Source organism: Anolis carolinensis, chromosome 2 (genome assembly GCF_035594765.1).
Source record: "Anolis carolinensis isolate JA03-04 chromosome 2, rAnoCar3.1.pri, whole genome shotgun sequence".
Lineage (NCBI taxonomy): Eukaryota > Metazoa > Chordata > Lepidosauria > Squamata > Dactyloidae > Anolis > Anolis carolinensis.
In genome coordinates, this window is record NC_085842.1 from 228,253,560 (window position 1) to 228,272,735 (window position 19,176).

Below are 19,176 nucleotides of genomic sequence, written 5' to 3' on the forward strand. Positions count from 1 at the left end.
CAAAAGGGGACAATTTAGGAGTCGACAGGAGGCTTGAATACACGCACACGTCATGGCAAACGGGGCGTGACTGTGTATGGGACTGAGGGAGAGAGAGAATAAGGTGTTGTTGTGATGGTGGTGTTTCCACTCCCTCCTTCCCCCCCCCCTTCCCCCTTTTAACGGACATCTTCCATTAAGAGACTACAAATTAAACCCAGAGGGCCAAAGAAGGGGGAGGGGACGGCGCGCGAGCGGGCGTCTGTCAATCAGAGGCCCCTCGGCCTATAGCCGCCCGCGATAGCCAGAGTGGGCGGGGCTGGGCGCAGTACTCTCTCCGGGTGAAAGCGCTGCTACGTTGTGTCTCTCTCGAGCGGCTTTCCTGCCAGGCGGCCGGGCCTTTCTTCCTTCCTCTGTGTGTGTGTGTTTGGCAAGGCGCTCTTGCCGTCGGCCCGCCCGCCTGCTGCCTAGCTCGGCCCCGGGGAAGCCTGGGCGCCTCCCCGCGATGTCTGCAGCCGGGGGCGGCGGGGCGGGGACTCCCAAGACGCTGCCTTCCTCGGGACCCAGGTCGCTGCGGGACATGCCGCACCCGCTGGCCGCCTCCAGCAGCGAGGAGGCCGCAGGGGACCTCACGCCCAGCCCGGAGCTGCAACTCCCGCGGAGCCTGGCCGACAAGGTAGGGACTGGCGCGCCCCAGGAGGGTGGAGACGAGGTGGGAAGGGAGGGGCAAGGGGAGCCCACCGTTGCTTCTTGGGCCATTTGGGGATGCCCCGACCCTGCTGCGGTGCATCTACACCAGGCATGGGCAAACTTTGGCCCTCCAGGTGTTTTGGATTTCAACTCCCGGTAGGCTGTTAGGAATTGTGGAAGTTGAAATCCAAAACACCTGGAGGGCCAAAGTTTGCCCATGCCTGATCTACACCAAACATGGGCAGACTTAGGCCCTCCAAATATTTTGGACTTCGGTGTTAGGAATTGTGGGGAGTTGAAGTCCAAAACACCTGGAGGGCCGAGGTTGTTTTTGTTAATATTATTAATATGTTTATATATATCCCGCTTTTTCTCTCCACACGGAGACTCAAAGCGGCTCACAACTGAAAAGGTTGCTATACAACTTAAAATATACGAATATAAAAGTAAAAACATCACTAAGAGCATATAAAATTATTTTTTTATTTATTCATTATTTGCTGCATTTTTACCCTGCTCTATTTCACCCCCGGAGGGGACTCAGAGCGGTTTCCAGTTCGGCAATAATTCAGTGCCACGTTGAAACATAAACGCATGCAAATACACAACACATTAAACATTAAAATCTGAGAATAAAGCATATAAATACAATAAAATAACTGTTAAAAACATAGCACTCAATCCTGCAGTCATATAAACCTTCAACGCAGTCATATAACCCAGAATATCAAGGCAGAAAATCCCACAATATCTGCTTTGAACTAGGTTACCTGAGTCCACGCTGCCATATATTCCATTTCAAAGCAGATAATGTGGGGTTTTATTCAGCTGTATGGAAGGGGCCATAGTTCAAGCTGATTTGTATATATTGCACTGTGGTTGTACTACTCTCCAAATGCTTGGGTCCAAAGTCAGGTTTTAACTTCCTTTCTTAAAACTGAGAGGGAGGAAGCTGACCTAATGCTGGGGATGAAGTGCCATAGCCAAGGGGCCACCACTGAGCAGGCCCTGTCCCTCGTCCCCACCAGTCACACCTGTGAAGTGAGTGGGACCAAGGGCAAGGCCTTCCTGGCAGATCTTAACGTCCGAGCTGGTCCATAGGGGAAGATACGTTCAGACAGGTAAGCTGGGCCAAAACTGTTTAGGGCAGTGGTTCTCAACCTGTGAGTCCCCAGAAGTTTTGGCCTTCAACTCCCAGAAATCCTAACAGCTGGTAAACTGGCTGGGATTTCTGGGATTTGTAGGCCGAAACATTTGGGGACCCACAGTTGAGAACCACTGGTTCAGGGTTTTGTAGGCTAAGTCACAGCAGCCCCATGCACTCTTAAAAACCAGGGGTCCCCGCCAAGCTGGCCGAAGTTTGTGCTTGTTGGGTGCTAGGAAAGGTTTTTATCCAGTCTTAGGTCATGATTTTTTGGATGCATTAGGGTTATCTGTTGAGCTGTATGTTTTCTTTTAATCTGCCTTGCTTTAATCTTTTTTTAGCCAAGATGATGAAATGGGATGGATTGGTAGTTGGGACAATTTTGACTTGACTCCTCTTTGTCAGATTTAGATTGCAAGTTCCTTGGAGCTAGGGAGCTGTGTTTTTCAAATTTTAAGAGGTTTTAGCAGGATTTCTAAAGTGCCGTGTCCTTCAGTGGAAGATGCTGAAATGTCTGTTTTTATGCACACAATGGGATCCTCTAATCTGGGATGTTAGTGCCTTGAGAGCACTTTTTGCCGTTCCCTGTTATCTGGCATACTGGCAGTGGAATCATAGATGTTGGCTGTGTTACAAGCAAACTGGCAATGCAAGTAAAGCAATCTGGATGAATGCCAGATTCTGCCTCCTTGCATACTCGATTGTGTGAATTGGGAGGCACACATGATCTGGTTTTAAAGGCAAGCTTCAAGAAAAAATAAAATAAGATTTTATTTTTAAAAAATGATACCTTGAAAACTAGTTTAGTTAGTAATTTGGTGGGGAACTTCTGGAAGTACAGTTGGTTCACCACATCTGTGGATTATGTATACTGCATATGCCGTTGGAAAATATTCCCTGCACCCAAAACATTTTTTAAAGAAAACTTGATTTTGCTGGTTTATATAAGGGATACATTTTACTACACCATTGCATATAATCCATGGAGTTTGGTTCATAAGGGGGTCCTGGATCCAAATCCCAGCAAATACCAAGTACCCACTGTATATAGAATGCTATTTCACAACCCCTTGCTCAACAGGTGAACTTGTGGATTTCCTGCACAGAGAGTCATAAATTAAAAATTCAGAGACAGTCTGACAAAACTGCTGGTTTTGCAGGTCAGACTGTAGATTTCCTGGATCTCCCTACCACGTTTCTTAGTAATTCATCTAGTTTTCATTGTAGCTTTGTCTGACTTCAGGTTGATTTCAGGTACATTAATTAAATGCATAAAACTGATTATGTGTTTTTTGTTAGCATTTTATGTCTGGATATATTATTATTATCATTGTGTTCTTTTTCCTAGTGTGAGACTTGAGGCAGTTCACAACAGAAGGAAAAACAGAACGTATCTTAAATCAGTAATAATAGTAAAACTATTAAAACACTAGTAGAAGGTAAAGGTTTTCCCCTGACGTTAAGTCCAGTCATGTCTGACTATGGGGGTTGGTGCTCATCTCCATTTCTAAGCTGAAGAGCTGGCGTTTCCGTAGACACCTCCAAGATCATGTGGCCGGCATGACTGCATGGAGCGCCATTACCTTCCCGCCGGAGCGGTACCTATTGATCTACTCACATTGTCATGTTTTCAAACTGCTAGGTTGGCAGGAGCTGGAACTAACAGCGGCTACTCCCGCCGCTCCCGGGGTTTGAACCTGGGACCTTTCGGTCTCCAGCTCAGTGCTTTAACGCACTTCGCCACCGGGGCTATTGAACAGTTAATTTAGCTGTTAAGCATTCTCCCATAGTTAAACATTCAGTGTGTGTGCTGGATAATATTGGTGTCTAAATTATATCTTACTTTTTGGATGTTGACTCCCATAATCCCCCAACCAACATAGGCACTGGCCTAATTTCAGTGGTGGGCTTGTAGGTTGAAATTTTCCTTGTAATTTGTTGCTGTGCCCAGAATGGTATATGAAAAATGTTCTGCTTGGTAGATTTTATCACAAATACTTCTAAGCAGCCTGCCAAAACTGCCATCTTTCCCACTCAGCTTACAATAATGAAAACAGTGCATGATTCCCAGTGTAACAAGTATTGCTAAGAAACTACTACTTTGAGATAAGCCAGCTGCAATGATATACAGTTTAAAACACAGATTGACAAGCTTACCAGGAATGGGGTATGTTTACTCCATCAAATGTTTGGACTATAGCTTCCACAGTCCCCACGGAGAGTGGGGGTTATGGAAATTATAGACCAAAATGTTTTCTAGGACCTCTACCCTGCCACAAAACTTAAGTAAATGCCCCTTTCCCCAAGCAGCACATAACTCTTGAGAATACTGTCAAGAGAGTTCGTACATTGTGCAGAAGGCTCAGTGGTTTTTCTGAGAAGTCTAGTTGCAACATGGGTGGGTTTAATAAGTTTGCTGAACAAGAGATACATTCTGCTTTTTTCTTCTTTTTAAATGCATTGTGAAATAAATGGGAGATAGTCAGTCCAAACTTGTGTAATTGTTTTTCTCTGCCTGGAGCATAGTTCTGAAACGTCATTGGTTTGTGCAGGGGGTGGAAGGGGGTATAGCAACAAAGTAGTGGGAGCTTTTAACGCAGGTTGCAGTTCCACATGGTACAGTTTAATATAGTTGGCTTCCAAAAGCCAAAACTCATGTACATCAGGTGCATGAAGAAGCTATAGGCCTTCATATATTACATTTAGTGACAGAAGTATTGCATTTCATAAATAGGGCTTGTGTATTTTGCTGGAAACTAGTGGATTAAAGGGTTAGCCTCTTGGGAGAAACACTATCCTCGCCCGCTAGTCTTCCAAAGGATGCTAATAAGACTGCCCTAGTTGTAATCCAGCACATTTCTGTGAACAAAGTTTAAAGGCGAACATTTCAAGACATATTTGTTCCTTTTAGCCATAGCTATGTCCCTCCAGTAATATGTCAGTGATGTAGGAAATACTTGCCTATAGTTTTCTTTGGAATCTCTAGATCAGATAATAAGAATTGCTGATGTGGCTCCATCCTTGGCCAGAAGGGAAGGAATTGTGCTGGCTGTTGTCACGTAGTTTGGAGTTTCTAGTGCCAGTGCATCAGCTTGATGTTTTTGTAAAGTAATGTCAAAGGTCCCCCTTTTTTCTCAGTATCCTGAGACAAGGTACAACATTGGTAAGTATAACATCAAGCAGTTGATTTGGGGAGCAACATAGGGTAAGAGGTCAATCCTGGACAGAAACTCTCATGCTGTCTGAAGAAAAGATTATGGTTATGTGCAAAAGCTGGCATGGTGTAGTAGTTTGAGCCTTGGATTATGATTCTGGGGGACGAGGGTTACATTCTTTGATCAGCCATGGTAACTCACTGGGTGATCTTGGGTGATTAATGCACTTAGCCCCAGAAAATCCATGATAGGTTCACCTTAGAATCTCCATACATCAGAAACTACTTGAAGGCACACAAGAGCATCAACAGCAAACTACTGTGCATACTCTCAGAAGCGTTATAACTTTAGATGTTTCCTTGATAATGCTAGATCTTTGAGTTGAGGACCTCTTCTTGGGGTCAGGGGTATGTGGTTTTTAGTTGAAGTAGAACTAGATATTTTTTCAGTGCTGTTGATAACAATATCTGATATAGCACATAAAATTAAAACATTTTCAAATCATTTAAAGCTTTATGTAGAAATTATTTTGAGAAAATATTGGTAATAATAGAGCATATGAGTCCCATATATTTAACAAAAATGACCACACTTGAAAAAACCCCCCACATTTTTTATAGTATTCATGCCAAGAGTGCTGTACCTGATATATATCTGATATCTTTAGGATTATTTTTTTTGGGAGTAATACTGTCAGGTTCACTCACTTTTTCACTTGCTGTAATATGTGTTGACTTTTATTTCAAGTTAAGAAAAATCAGATTCAGTATGACTAGCTGAACATTCTGTGTCTCCAAATGATTGATTGCAGTACAACAGCTGAAACAGCAATGAATAAATGTAAAACATATGTGTATGGTGTGGACAGTTCCCCATAGGTAAGCTGTTATTTATTTAAAATATAGCATCAGGAAAATTTCTGGAAAATCTACCACATTTCTCTGACTGGGAGAAATTTTTTATCTTGATGTTGCTGCCACTCCCCTTAAAAAGCTTGGGTGCATCATAACTCCACAAGGAGCTGTATTTTTATCTTGATTCTGTTGAGGCCTATGTCTTCGGCTTTTACCAGAACTAGGTATGTAGTTTCTGCTGTATGTTTTCAGCATAGGTTCAAACTTTGGCTTCAGTTTTTGGACTGCTTAGAGTACAAATAAGCAATTACAATTCTACAGATATTTTTGAATCACATCTTCCTTAGTGCCTTCTCTTTTGGGCATGCTTGGGTATGCTGGATAAGAAGTGGGGATCATAAAAATATCAGGAGGGCCTTGGAACAACTCTACCTTAGAGGTCAGTGTAACAGCCAAATTGAGGCTTACATATCCATAGTTACCACTGTGGGTGTGCTCTAGTTCAGAGTATGTCATCTTCTTTCAGCTTTTGAGGAGCAATGCTCATCGTGCACATGATGACTTGCTATGCCTCTTAAATTGTTTTTCTTGGAATTATAGGAGGATTTGCTCTTTCCCCCCTCCTTTTCTGTGATTTTTTTACTTGATTCCCTGCAACTTGGAGACCATGCACTGGAATATGCATATATGTGTGTGGGTATGTGTGTTTGCATGAGAGAGATAATATGGATCTGTTTGAATCCTAAGCATCTGAACTGAAAAGGTGTTTTCAATTAAAGTATTTAAAGCTGTCCTTTCTAGCAGAGCTGAGCACTTTATCAAAACCATAGAGGCACTGATGTGCCATTTGTTCAGCCTACTTTTAAAAATTCTGTTGCATCTTCTCCAGTTAGAGAATTATCTTAAATTTTCAGTTTCTAATTTAGGTCCTTCTGGGCTCTTGTGAAACCTATTGCTGTTGCTAGGAGAACTCATAACTAAATTCCATAGATGGGGTTGTGAATTTGTATGTGTTGCTAATTCTTTCTTTATGGCTTCCATTAAAACATCCATCATTTGAGTAGCTTGGAAAGAGCTGGCTGTCATATTAACTTTGAACCTAGCCATATTTCTTAAAATGTCCATGGTCTTGGAAGATTTTGGAATTCTGGATTAAGGGATGTTCAGCCTGTACAACTGGTGACTGGACCATGGGTAGTGATGCTGTAGAATTTATAAAGCATTCCTATACAAAACACCAAGTGCAGGCTTGATAAAAGTTGTGCTGTGAGAGTAAATTGACTTGCTGTTTGACTTTTGTCAGCCTGAATTATTTCGTTATCCCTTTATTATGTTACACAGGCTTTCTTCTTATTGATACTGGCTCAAGAGGATCAGGTTGATTAGCTCCAGGCTGTTTCTGGATATAGTCCAGAAACAGATCTATAGCTTTTAAAGCTTCTAGGGCATCCTAAGGATTTCTTTGTCTTGGACTAGAACTGTAAAAATAGACCTGTTAATGTAGTGAAGCAGCTGCATAATATAATTTTTAATATTTAAGTATATTTATCAACCAGGGCTCTTAAGATGATTTACAGCAAATAAAAACAAGTGCAATCATTTTTCAAAAACAGTAAAACAGCTTCTTAAAAGTAGTTTTGGAAAACAAAAGAGATACCTGTTGGTTTTATGGATCAATCTCTGGATAAAATGTTGCAGTGTTAGTTGCCTATTGGAAAATCAAGATATTGGATGGAACCAGCCTGATCATCCCTTGGGAGAGAGATCCACAGTTGTGGTGCTGTTCCAGAGAAATCTCTGCTTTAATGTACTCCCTGATACAGCTTCTCTGTGTAGTAGAACAAGCACTGAGGATTTCTGGGCACTTTATTTGAGAGGGGGCTGCCTTCCACGTATTCTGGCCTCAAGCCGTTAAAGGCTCTGCATGTCAAAACCATCATCTTGAACTGGGTTTAAAAGCAGAATTGAAGCCAATGCAAGGTCACTTTTAGGCCAATGTGTTTTCTAATGCACACACTAGACAAAGACTTGGTCATCACATTTTTCCTGGTTGAAAAATGTATAAGAGAAAGTTCCTTGAGGATGGAGAAATACCACCTTATTCATTCCTGCAATTTTGGAATTACCATAGGTCAAATTTCATATTTCTTCAATTCTAAGATGCCATCACTTGTACGATGCACACTAATTCAGTACCATGCGTACCATATATGAGTGTGTGTGTGAGTGTGTGTGTATTAGGAATGTGCAATTAGGCACAAAATCAGGACCAATTTTGGCTAACCTCTCATTCTGTTTATCAGGAAATTTCCAAAAGTAGGTGGTGTGTGTGTATGTGTGCTGTTTTCAAGTCCCCAGGGCCAGATCAGCTACATCCAAGAGTATTGAAGGAACTAGCGGAAGTTATTTCAGAACCACTGGCAATCATCTTCGAGAGTTCTTGGAGAACAGGAGAAGTCCCAGCAGATTGGAGGAGGGCGAATGTGGTCCCTATCTTCAAGAAGGGAAAAAAGAACGACCCAAACAATTACCGTCCGGTCAGCCTCCCATCGATACCAGGCAAGATTCTGGAAAAGATAATTAAGGAAGTGGTCTGCGAACACTTAGAAACAAATGCGGTCATTGCTAATAGTCAACACAGATTTACCAAAAACAAGTCATGCCAGATTAATCTGATTTCTTTTTTCGATAAAGTTACGAGTTGGGTCGATACAGGAAATGCTGTGGATGTAGCCTACCTGGATTTCAGTAAGGCCTTCGACAAAGTCCCCCACGACCTTCTGGCAAACAAACTAGTAAAATGTGGGCTAGACAAAACTACGGTTAGGTGGATCTGTAATTGACTAAGCGAACGAACCCAAAGGGTGCTCACCAATGCGTCGTCTTCATCATGGAAAGAAGTGATAAGTGGAGTGCCGCAGGGCTCCGTCCTGGGCCCGGTTCTGTTCAACATCTTTATTAACGACTTAGACGAAGGGTTAGAAGGCACGATCATCAAGTTTGCAGATGACACCAAACTGGGAGGGATAGCTAACACTCCAGAAGACAGGAGCAGAATTCAAAATGATCTTGACAGACTAGAGAGATGGGCCGAAACTAACAAAATGAAGTTCAACAGGGATAAATGCAAGATATTTTACTTCGGCAGAAAAAATGGAATGCAAAGATACAGAATGGGGGACGCCTGGCTTGACAGCAGTGTGTGCAAAAAAGACCTTGGAGTCCTCGTTAACAACAAGTTAAACAATGTGATGCGGCAGCTAAAAAAGCCAATGGGATTCTGGCCTGCATCAATAGGGGAATAGCGTCTAGATCCAGGGAAGTCATGCTCCCCCTCTATTCTGCCTTGGTCAGACCACACCTGGAATACTGTGTCCAATTTTGGGCACCGCAGTTGAAGGGAGATGTTGACAAGGTGGAAAGCGTCCAGAGGAGGGCAACTAAAATGATTAAGGGTCTGGAGAACAAGCCCTATGAGGAGCGGCTTAAAGAGCTGGGCATGTTTAGCCTGCAGAAGAGAAGGCTGAGAGGAGACATGATATCCATGTACAAATACGTGAAGGGAAGTCATAGGGAGGAGGGAGCAAGCTTATTTTCTGCTGCCCTGCAGACTAGGACGTGGAACAATGGCTTCAAACTACAGGAAAGGAGATTCCACCTGAATATCAGGAAGAACTTCTTCACTGTGAGGGCTGTTCAACAGTGGAACTCTCTCCCCTGGACTGTAGTGGAGGCTCCTTCTTTGGAGGCTTTTAAGCAAAGGCTGGATGGCCATCTGTCGGGGGTGCTTTGAAAACGATTTCCTGCTTCTTAGCGGGGGATTGGACTAGATGGCCCATGAGGTCTCTTCCAACTCTACTATTCTATGATTCAGTAAAGATTCGGCCCATTGATTGCAATGGGGAGACTTTAAAGGCTCGTTTCTCAGTCATGTTTAGGCCTATCTTCATGAAACCTACCTCAGATGTAGACCACATTTATGACTGCAGGCCTGCCAAGCTTCATAACAATTCACCAATCTGCGGACTTTTTGGAATTATTTTAAATTTTTACTGTAACATTTTAAAAAATAAAGAAACCACAAGAAAGGGTTTTGGGAATTTTATTCACTTGTCGTGTCCATTCTCAGCCAATCAGAGCATGGACACAACCAGGCCTTTTATTGGTTGAGAAACAGAGAGAGAAAAAACTTTAACTTCCATCATGCCCTGGGATGAGCTTAGAGGATTTTCAATGCCCACTCCACACAAGTGCTGCTGGAAAGTGGGTTCCCAGTAGGGCCCTCTCTGGAAGAGGGGTCTAGGGAAGTTTTCCAGAATAAATGAAGGACGCTGCTGGGGAAGAAAGGAGAGACACTGCCTCAGGTACAATGCAGTTGACCCCTTCATCTCCAGGAGCCCCCACAGCAGGCCTCTGTCTCAGGTACAGTACAGTTAACCCCATCATCTCCAGTAGCTGAAAGATCCAGCTCCTGTTGATTTGTTTCTGTTGGGCTTCCAGCCCCCCCCCCCGCCCCCCTGCCCCCCCCCCCAATCCTGTTTTCGGGGATTTAGCAAATAAATCACTGAGTTTTCTGAATCAGTTTCAGTCCAAATGGATATTTACACACACACACACACACACACACACCCTTGATTCTAAGATGCAGCCCATTTTTAGAGATGCTTATATGGGGGAAAAGTGCATATTAGAAATGAGGACACACAGTATATCAGTAAATAAACTGTTTTTAAGGGGAGCTGCATGGGAGTGTGTGGAACTGCTGCCATAGAAATAATCCATACATGCAGACAACCTGGTGATTTATATAATTAAAATGGCATTTTGTATCATAGCTGAAGCTGGCATTGTTTAATATTAAATGCTGAGTATTTTGCTAAAAAGGAACAGAAGGCAAACCAGTTGAGCATTGACTTTTGCAAGAAGTGCATGTAGAAACCCATTCTGTTTCAGTTCCAGACTGTGTGAGAGACATTTACCTTTTATTGCTGGCTCATGGAAAAACAAATTTGCCAGAAATTGCTCCTGAAATAGCTTAGAGAGGAATTGTCAACAACGATGAGGAAATAGTGGACACTGAAAATGTGTGTTATAGGATTAAGTGGGTGGTTATTGGAATTGCTGTGGTAGCTTGAAAGGTCAGAAAGAACAGCTTAATGGTTCTGGTGTTCTCAGAGTGTAGAGCAAAAGGGTGGGTGTATGTTTACATGCATCTTCCTTGAGTTTTGTGGGATCAATTATAAATGAATAGTATAAACATGAGCACAATTTAAGGGAATTTCTTAAAAATGAAACACCAACTTAAAAGAAATTGCTACAGTTAATATATCAAAGCGAACACAAATCCAGCATCCCAAATTTCACTGCACCCAATGAGGCATCAGTGCAGAAACTGATTGTACAGTTTTGCCAGTGCTTCTCATCAGTATTTCAAGCTCAAATGCAAAACGCAAAACACAAAATTAAAAAAACCTAGGTGCAAATACATAGTAGAAATTTCAATATAAGGAATTTACTCCCGTAATCGCTTCTGTAATATGTAATTGAAAATCCTACAACTTTATTAAAAGTGAAAAGGGTCCAATCTTTATTCCTGAGCTTTGCCAAATGCATTGCTTTGTGACGTCCACAGCATAAGACATGGACAAGATGGCTGTGGAAACAGTTCTAGAGTTTGAGAATTTACTATGAAAAAGAATGAATGTGGTGGGTTTACCTGCTCGGGGTGTCTAGAAAAGAGTCTAGAAAGCTACCTGTTGGGGATTCTTTAGTGGACACTCTGTAGTGGGCAGGGATTGGATTTCATTGTGATAGGGCCTCTTCTGTACCTATGATTCTATTCCCACATTGAAGCAATCCAAAACTGAGCAATCACACTTTCGGTTATAGTGCATCATTCTGCCATTCTACCATTGCTCAGTTATGGATAGCTTTAATAAGCTATTATATTCACTTTTCTTCAGAGTAATGTTCCAGGACCTCCCCCCATTTTTTGGGGAAGAGTCAGCCCTGTATTCAAAATAGAACTTTTAAAGGTACAACTTTTCTAAAGTATGAATTTAATTTTCTAAAGTATGAATATAAGCTGAATTTTAGCTTATACAGTACATTCAATTAAAGTATGCTTTTTGAAGCAGGCAATAGCCTTGGATATGCAAGGGGTTTTGAAGATGTTTCCCTACCTTTGCATCATGCATACTGTTTCAGTAAAAAGCAAGTGGATTTTACACCTTTGTGTAATATAATTGGCCTAGGAGTTCTATTGATATCAATGTTATTTGGCATTGAAGTTCCATGGACTTCTCTTAATTTCCATTGGAGTGGAACATCTTTTTTTTTAACCCAATTCAGGGTCATATGATCGAAGTGATTGATGGGTAGTACAGAAACACCTCTCATATACAAATTAGCTTCTGCAGTTCAGGAATGTAATGATTGTAGCTTTAAAAGCAATTGGCTAGAATCAGGTACATTGAGTTCCAATGCCTTTTTTATTAGCTGTGACATCTAAGTGTACATCTGTGGCCAGCAGTAGTAGCTCCAAAATGCTGCAGGCAGATACTACTTTCTCACTCCCTTTGGTGACTTCTGTTGCCCTTTATCAGAAACAGAATGTCAGACCAGATGGACCCTTTATTGAATCTAGCGTAGTGATTTTTACATTGCATCAACAGATGGCTAATTGTCCTCCTGTTATGGATATAGGGAAAGAATTTTTCGATATGCTTCTTGTCAAAATCTAGTGTTTGGAAGCAATCTTCTAGATTGTCTCATGCTAGCCGCTTGCTTATGCTATGCTGTCTTCTGAAAATGCCCAGTGGGAAAGGCCACCTCCTCTGTCTTTTCTAAGTTCACTGTGGAATAAAAAAAAAGAATGCCTTTTCTTTTTATTCATTCTTTTCAAGAATCTTTCAGACTGTCCTAAAGAAATGTGGATTCCCACAATATGGCTCTTCTGTTTTTGCCAGTCGTTATAACTTCCATATCTGCTAGTTACATTCTTTGGGGGTCTTTTGTAGCAGTGTCTTTAACTTCAATGAGGGACAATTCCTCCCCATAAGCAGTTGGTGTGATTTGATGAAGTAGTCTTATGGTTTGAAAGGCATATTTTCTAAACTTTTTTATTTTTATTTTGTCCATATTATAGTGTAATACATATTGACTATCCCATATTGAATCATAGAGTTGGAAGAGACCTCATGTGCCATCCAGACCAACCTTTGGAATCATATTCAAAGCACCTCCAATAGATGGCCATCCAGCCTCTGCTTAAAAGCCTCCAAAGAAAGAGCCTCGACCACACTCCGCAGCAGAGAGTTCCACTGCCGAACAGCTCTCACAGTGAGGAAGTTCTTCCTAATGTTCATGTGGAATCTTCTTTCCTGTAGTTTAAAGCCATTGTTCCGCGTTCTAGTCTGCAAGGCAGTGGAGAACAAGCTTGCTCCTTCCTCCCTATGACTTCTCCTCACATATTTATACATGGCTATCATGTCTCCTCTCAGCCTTTTCTTCTGCAGGCTAAACATACCCAGCTCTTTCAGCTGCTCCTTGTAGGGCTTGTTCTCCAGACGCTTGAGTCGCCCTCCTCTGGGCACCTTCCAGCTTGTCAACATCTCCCTTAAATTGTGGTGCCCTGAATTGGACACAGCATTCCAGGTGTGGTCTAACCAAGGCGGAATAGAGGGGTAGCGTGGCTTCCCTGGATCTAGACACTATATTCCTATTTCTGTAGGCCTAAATCCCATATGTAAATTGCCTAGGAGCAGAAGTGTTCTTTTAAAAAAACAATTTACTTCATGAAATAAAATTTGTGTACAGTGTACCATTGGGATGCAAACATGTCACAATCCCAGACACCAGTGTTGTCAGTTTTGTATTTTGTAGTATTCCAGATTTCAGGACTCCAGATAAGGGATTCTCAACTTATAGTTTAAATGTAGAATTTCATTGATACATTATAATGCAAAAATTGTTTTTTAAAAGGAGATGACCCCTCTTACCAATGTGTCTCAGAATGTTTTTTTTTAAAACCTACTAAGGGATGGAAATACAATAACTGATACTGGAAATCTCCAGAAAATTGTTTGGTGCAACAGAAACACAATGTGGATTTTTTTTTTTAAAAAAAAGGCTTGCAGTGACAAATACTTCACCCTCCTGACACATTTGTATGGAAACATCCTCTGTCATTGGGAGTAAGGACATGCATGGTGCTTTTTGATAAATCCTTGCGTTCAAGAGAAAACAAGCTGTATTTTGCAAATAGGGAAAAGACATGTCACTTTCTTCGTGCTCTTCATTCTTGGAGGGAGATAAGAAGTTTTCTGTCCCCTGAGAAGAAATTTTTCTGGAAGTTCATAAACACCCACTGGATGGCAACGAGGTGCTTATTGCACTCACGGGTAAAATGACTATGGTGTTTTGCCTGAGAAGACTTTCCATTAAAACAAGTTATTACATTCTCAAAAAAGATGGTGTTGTGGTTTGGGTGATGGACTAAGAGTCAAGGAAGATAGGGTTCAACTCCCTGCTTTATCATGGAAACACACTGGGTGATCTTGGTCAGGTTGCAGTCTCTCAGCCTCAAAGGGAAGCAGTGGCAACCCCATTCAAATACATTTTGTCAAGAAAACTGAAATGGCATAAAGGCAATACAACAACCATAATGGTGGCATAGAAAAGGGTATAGTAAAGATCATCTCTTTTTTCTAACAAAAGCTATTTCCTATTTGTAGCCAGTCTGTTTCTTACTGTTTTAGAAGACCTAGGCAATATGCATTACAGTGGCCAGCTGTGCTGGGTATTAACTGAGGATCAATGGTATCAAGTGTCAATGAAGGGTTACATAAAAACAAACAATAATTTCACCCTTTTTATTACTACTGCAAGATGCCTCCCTTACCCGAGTAGCTTGTACTTATTTTGGAGAAATTGACCATATTGCTTAGCAAATCTGCTAGCCTCTGTGATCACTTATGTAACTGAACAAGCAAACAGTTGTCAAATCCAATATATGAGCCAGAAGAGGAAAGACAAAAAGCTGTTTCAGTGGACTCATGGGTCTTGTATGACAGAAGGAGGTTTATTTGAAAGTGCACTAAAAATATAGGATGGTGGGAGGGAAGAGGTTGAAAGCTATTTTGTGGTTTGTTACCAAATGTATTTTAATACACGAACGCACAGAAATCAGGCAACAGTTTCTAATCTGTTGGCCCTGTTTACATTTGTTTCTGTTCTCCTCTCACCTTGGATAGGCGTTGCTCAGCTAGAATTGTAATGGCAGAGGCAAGCTGTGTATGTTTTCACTGGCAATTACTAGCTATGCGAAGGTGGCATAGATGCTGGCTAGAATTAATACATTGTAGCTTCTTGTGAACACAGTGCTGTCAATAACACTTCTGAAATTGGCTGATCAGTGGTACAAGAAAGCCTTCAGTAGCAAGCAGTAGTAATATCACCTACTATAGATGATAACCCATTTTTAAAAAAGCAAATTACTTTCTTTCTCCTCTCCCAACATTTTTTTATGTATAGGGAAGGAGTGTATGCAGTAGTTTTGAATAGGCAGGTTGGTTTGATTTTCTGTGTAACAAGCACAGAGTAATATAGAATGTCTTTATACTAATTCTCAAGTGAAACTGGTTTTCTTTTATTCAAACTAACTATCAGCATTGATGGTCCTTCCAGACAGCCATATAATCCAGAACATCAAGGCAGAAAATTCCACAATATCTGCTTTGAACTGGTTATCTGAGTCCATACTGCCATATATTCCAGTTCTAAGCAGAAAATGCGGGATTTTATTCAGCTGTGTGGAAGGGGCCTGAGTGCTGTTTGTGATTCATACTGGATTATTAATCATGGAACTTCAACATATATGATCTCTTTCCTTATACATTCTCAGATGAATTTAAGAGAAAGCAAAAGAAAAGCTAAAACAACCTAGCTTTGCTTTTTACAGTAGTGTTGCCAAAATATTGCCTGTACAGATTAACAAATATTTCCATGCAGATAACAAACTACTTTATACATTTCTCTGTCTTGTTTTGTTTACTGTAAGTAATTTGTCTTATTTGTATATAATTCTGGCCTTTGAAGGCTGGGGTAAATTGAAGATTATGTGTTTATTTTTTCAGCATACAGAATAATTCTATGGCACTCACAACTCTAGCTCCCTCCCTAGACACCCTTGCTATTTGTCACTTGGACAGGGTCCTAGTTTTGCAAGAAGCTGTTGACCGATATGAAGTCAGTTGATTTGTGCATCATGTCAATTCTTAGATTCTGACAAATGTGGTATTTGCATACAGCACTTGGCCAAAACACAGTGATAATTATATTCTCTCATAGAACATGTGAAGTTTAAGATTGGAAGAATTGAATTCTTGTTGTTTGTCTAAAGCCATTCATACTTAGACCTTCAGAGGAAATGTGTAGAGGCGGTTGCTTATTCAAATCTGAACGGGTTGCAGATCTAACAGTCAATATAAATCTTGACTGTTCAAGAATGTTAGTTTCTGTATTGCTGCTGCAAGAGATGTCTGCTGAGTGTTTTGCAGCCGCAAATATTATGGAGTCTTTTTCCATAATATCTAGAAGTGCTGACATACAGGTGTCATAACAGTGTGGGATATCTCTACAACCCCATCTTGCAATGCCATGTAATCAGAACATAGGAAAGCTATCTGAGGTGTTACACAAATGTCCTATTTCGCTCTGAGTTTGGCTGTCCAAATGTTTTGAACTTCATCTCTCAGATGCCATAGTAGCTCTAAGGTTTTGTGAAATACATCTGGCTTATCAAAGGCTCACAATGTCTACTTTCATGAATTTTGCAGTCTCAGTGTAATACAAGTTGATGTTAGACAGTTGGGAGACCTATAGCTTCCTATATATCATTGAAATCCAGGTCCTATGAGACTCAGTCAGCATGGTCAGAAATGATGGAGCTAGACTTCATCAACATCAGGGGGGCAACAAACTGCTCAATCTAGTCTAAGCTGGCAGGGCATGACTTACACAAAGAGGATTCAGACCATTGTATACGGAAAAGTATTCTAGTGCCACTAACTGGAGCAGCACTATGTAGAAAAGAGAACAAAGACATTCAAAGTCTTACATGGCAGAAATATAGGGAGAAGAAATCTCCTTTCAGATTCATGACATGGGTCCAGTGTGGTTAATACTAGTAGTTTGAATGGTGACCATGTTCCTTCTTTTTGTTTCATCACCCTATCCAAAACTTTTGCATTTCTATGGCTGTTCACACATACACATTCTGTATATAAAGATCTGTTCCTAGAAACTTCACGCCATGCAATTGAGGAAGTAAACTTAGTCTATGAAAGCTTATGCAACCAACTTTATCTTCTTAGTTTCTAAGATCCATGTGCGGACACATTCCTTCTCATTCTGAAAGTGCCAATTTGGGCCTGAATTGGGATTCGTGTTATTGTTAGGGATTCTATGCAGTCATAAAACTCCTGTTCTTCCAGAAGTAGTTGTATTAGTTCCTGTTAAGAAACCAGGTATCCAAAAACACAGGTATAATGGTCATCTACTCAAACAACAAAACATGTATAGATTTTTGTTCTTTCCCAAACAACTCCTTTGTTGCAGCAGTGTACAAAGTATATAAAAATATACAAAATTTACAGTTTCTTTTTCCTCACTACTCCAACAGCGATTCCCCAACACGCTCACCAAACCATCATAGTCCCTTATCAACTCTCATCAAACTTACTCATTATAACTACAACTTACATACTAATCCCATTACATTAACCACCAAACCCTAATTACAGTGGCTCAACTCTTTTACAGGTAGTTAGACCAGAGGTATTGACTCTGCTATCACTTAGTAAATGTCAGGTAATTTCCATATCCTGGCAGTTATCAGGTTCATAACCAAGAGTCATTCCATGTTTTGTTTTAATGCTTCAATATGTGATTATTGCATTGTGAAATATGCTACAGTTTTTTGAAATTCAGTTTAAGTTTTAGATGTGCACTTTGATAGTGATGTATCTCTTTGACATTTTGTTGACTGCTGGTTTTGCAGTTATTCAGAGTTTTAAGAGATATATAATAAAGGCTACTGCCTCAGGACTCAGAACTTCATTGAAAGCCTGGTGGAGTACAGCTAATAGCGGAAGAAGCCACACATCTAATGGGATAGAGTGAAAACATGAAACAGACTATAAATATTTTGGCAACAAGCTTCTCCCATCCTCCAAGTCTCTCTTGTGGTTTTATTGTTTGGCTGAGTACATTTTCCCCACAAGAGTTACATAATAATTTGGTGATGCCTCTCAGCCTGATGTGAACTAGACTGGTTTCATTAAGTCAGCCTTTAGAAATGTTCTTTGTCTGCTTAAAGACTTTCATATCATAGAATGTGAAATGGAAGTTTAGTTAAAAAGCATTGATGAGGTTGGGGAATACTCGTGAAGTGTGTTCCAGCAGGTGCATGAAATATAGAAGCTACAGTGGGTGGCAGTTAACGACACCAAAGAAGTTCAGGTTCATTTTTATATTGGAGTTCTATTCCCAAATCTTTTTATTTAAACACAGTGGTATAATCCAAAAACAGGCTTTATTGTGACCTATGTTTTCCTTTCATTTTTTCTCCTGAAAAATAAATCCCAGAGAATTTCTAAAACAAAGCAAGTAGTGTGCCTCCTGTATAAACCAGAGGACATCTTTCAGGGGTTTTTTTTTGGTTCAGGACTATGAGAGAAACTTTCACATTGTTGAAAAGCTAAATCTTAGGCTGCATTTACATTACAGGATTGGTGCAGTTTGATCCCATTTTAACTGGTATGTCTGAATGCTATGAACTCATGGGAGTAGTAGTCTGTGAGGAATTAGCACTCTTTGGAAAAGAAGGTTAAAGACCTTATAAAACAACTCCCAGAATTCCATAGTATTCTGCCATGACAATTAAAGTGCTATCAAACTGCATAAATTCTACAGTGTAGATGCAACCTGTGACTGCAGAAAATGTGAAACATATAAGTACTAGATATAGCTTATTCAGCCAGCTGCGCCCGTACCTTGGGAAGTCAGACTTGGCCATGGTGGTCCACGCTCTTGTCACATCTCGATTAGACTACTGCAAACGCTCTAAGTGGAGTTTCTGTTGAAGACTGTTCAGAAGCTTCAAGTAATCCAGTGGGCGGGTGCCAGATTGCTCACTGGACTGATGTACAGGGAGCACGCAACCCCCCTGATGTGTCAGCTCCACTGGCTGCCAGTCTGCTGCCAAGCACAATTTATGGTGCTGGCTTTAGCCTATAAATCCCTAAATGGTTCTGGTCCAGCTTACCTATCCGAACATATCTCCCTTTATGAG

General features: G+C 40.9%; 1 protein-coding gene across 2 annotated transcripts in view; it reads left to right on the forward strand.

Moving 5' to 3' along the window:
* Nucleotides 1–245: 245 nt before the first annotated feature.
* The window catches only part of snx30 (sorting nexin family member 30), a 35,423-nt gene continuing 16,492 nt past the window's right edge, over nt 246–19,176 (forward strand). The window contains exon 1 of one of the 2 annotated variants that reach the window (XM_062971853.1): nt 246–655. In XM_062971853.1, coding sequence (XP_062827923.1) covers nt 485–655 — 171 coding nt within the window. In that variant the 5' untranslated portion in view covers nt 246–484. The remainder of the gene's footprint in view (nt 656–19,176) is intronic. The other variant, XM_003216612.4, reaches the window with a different exon arrangement.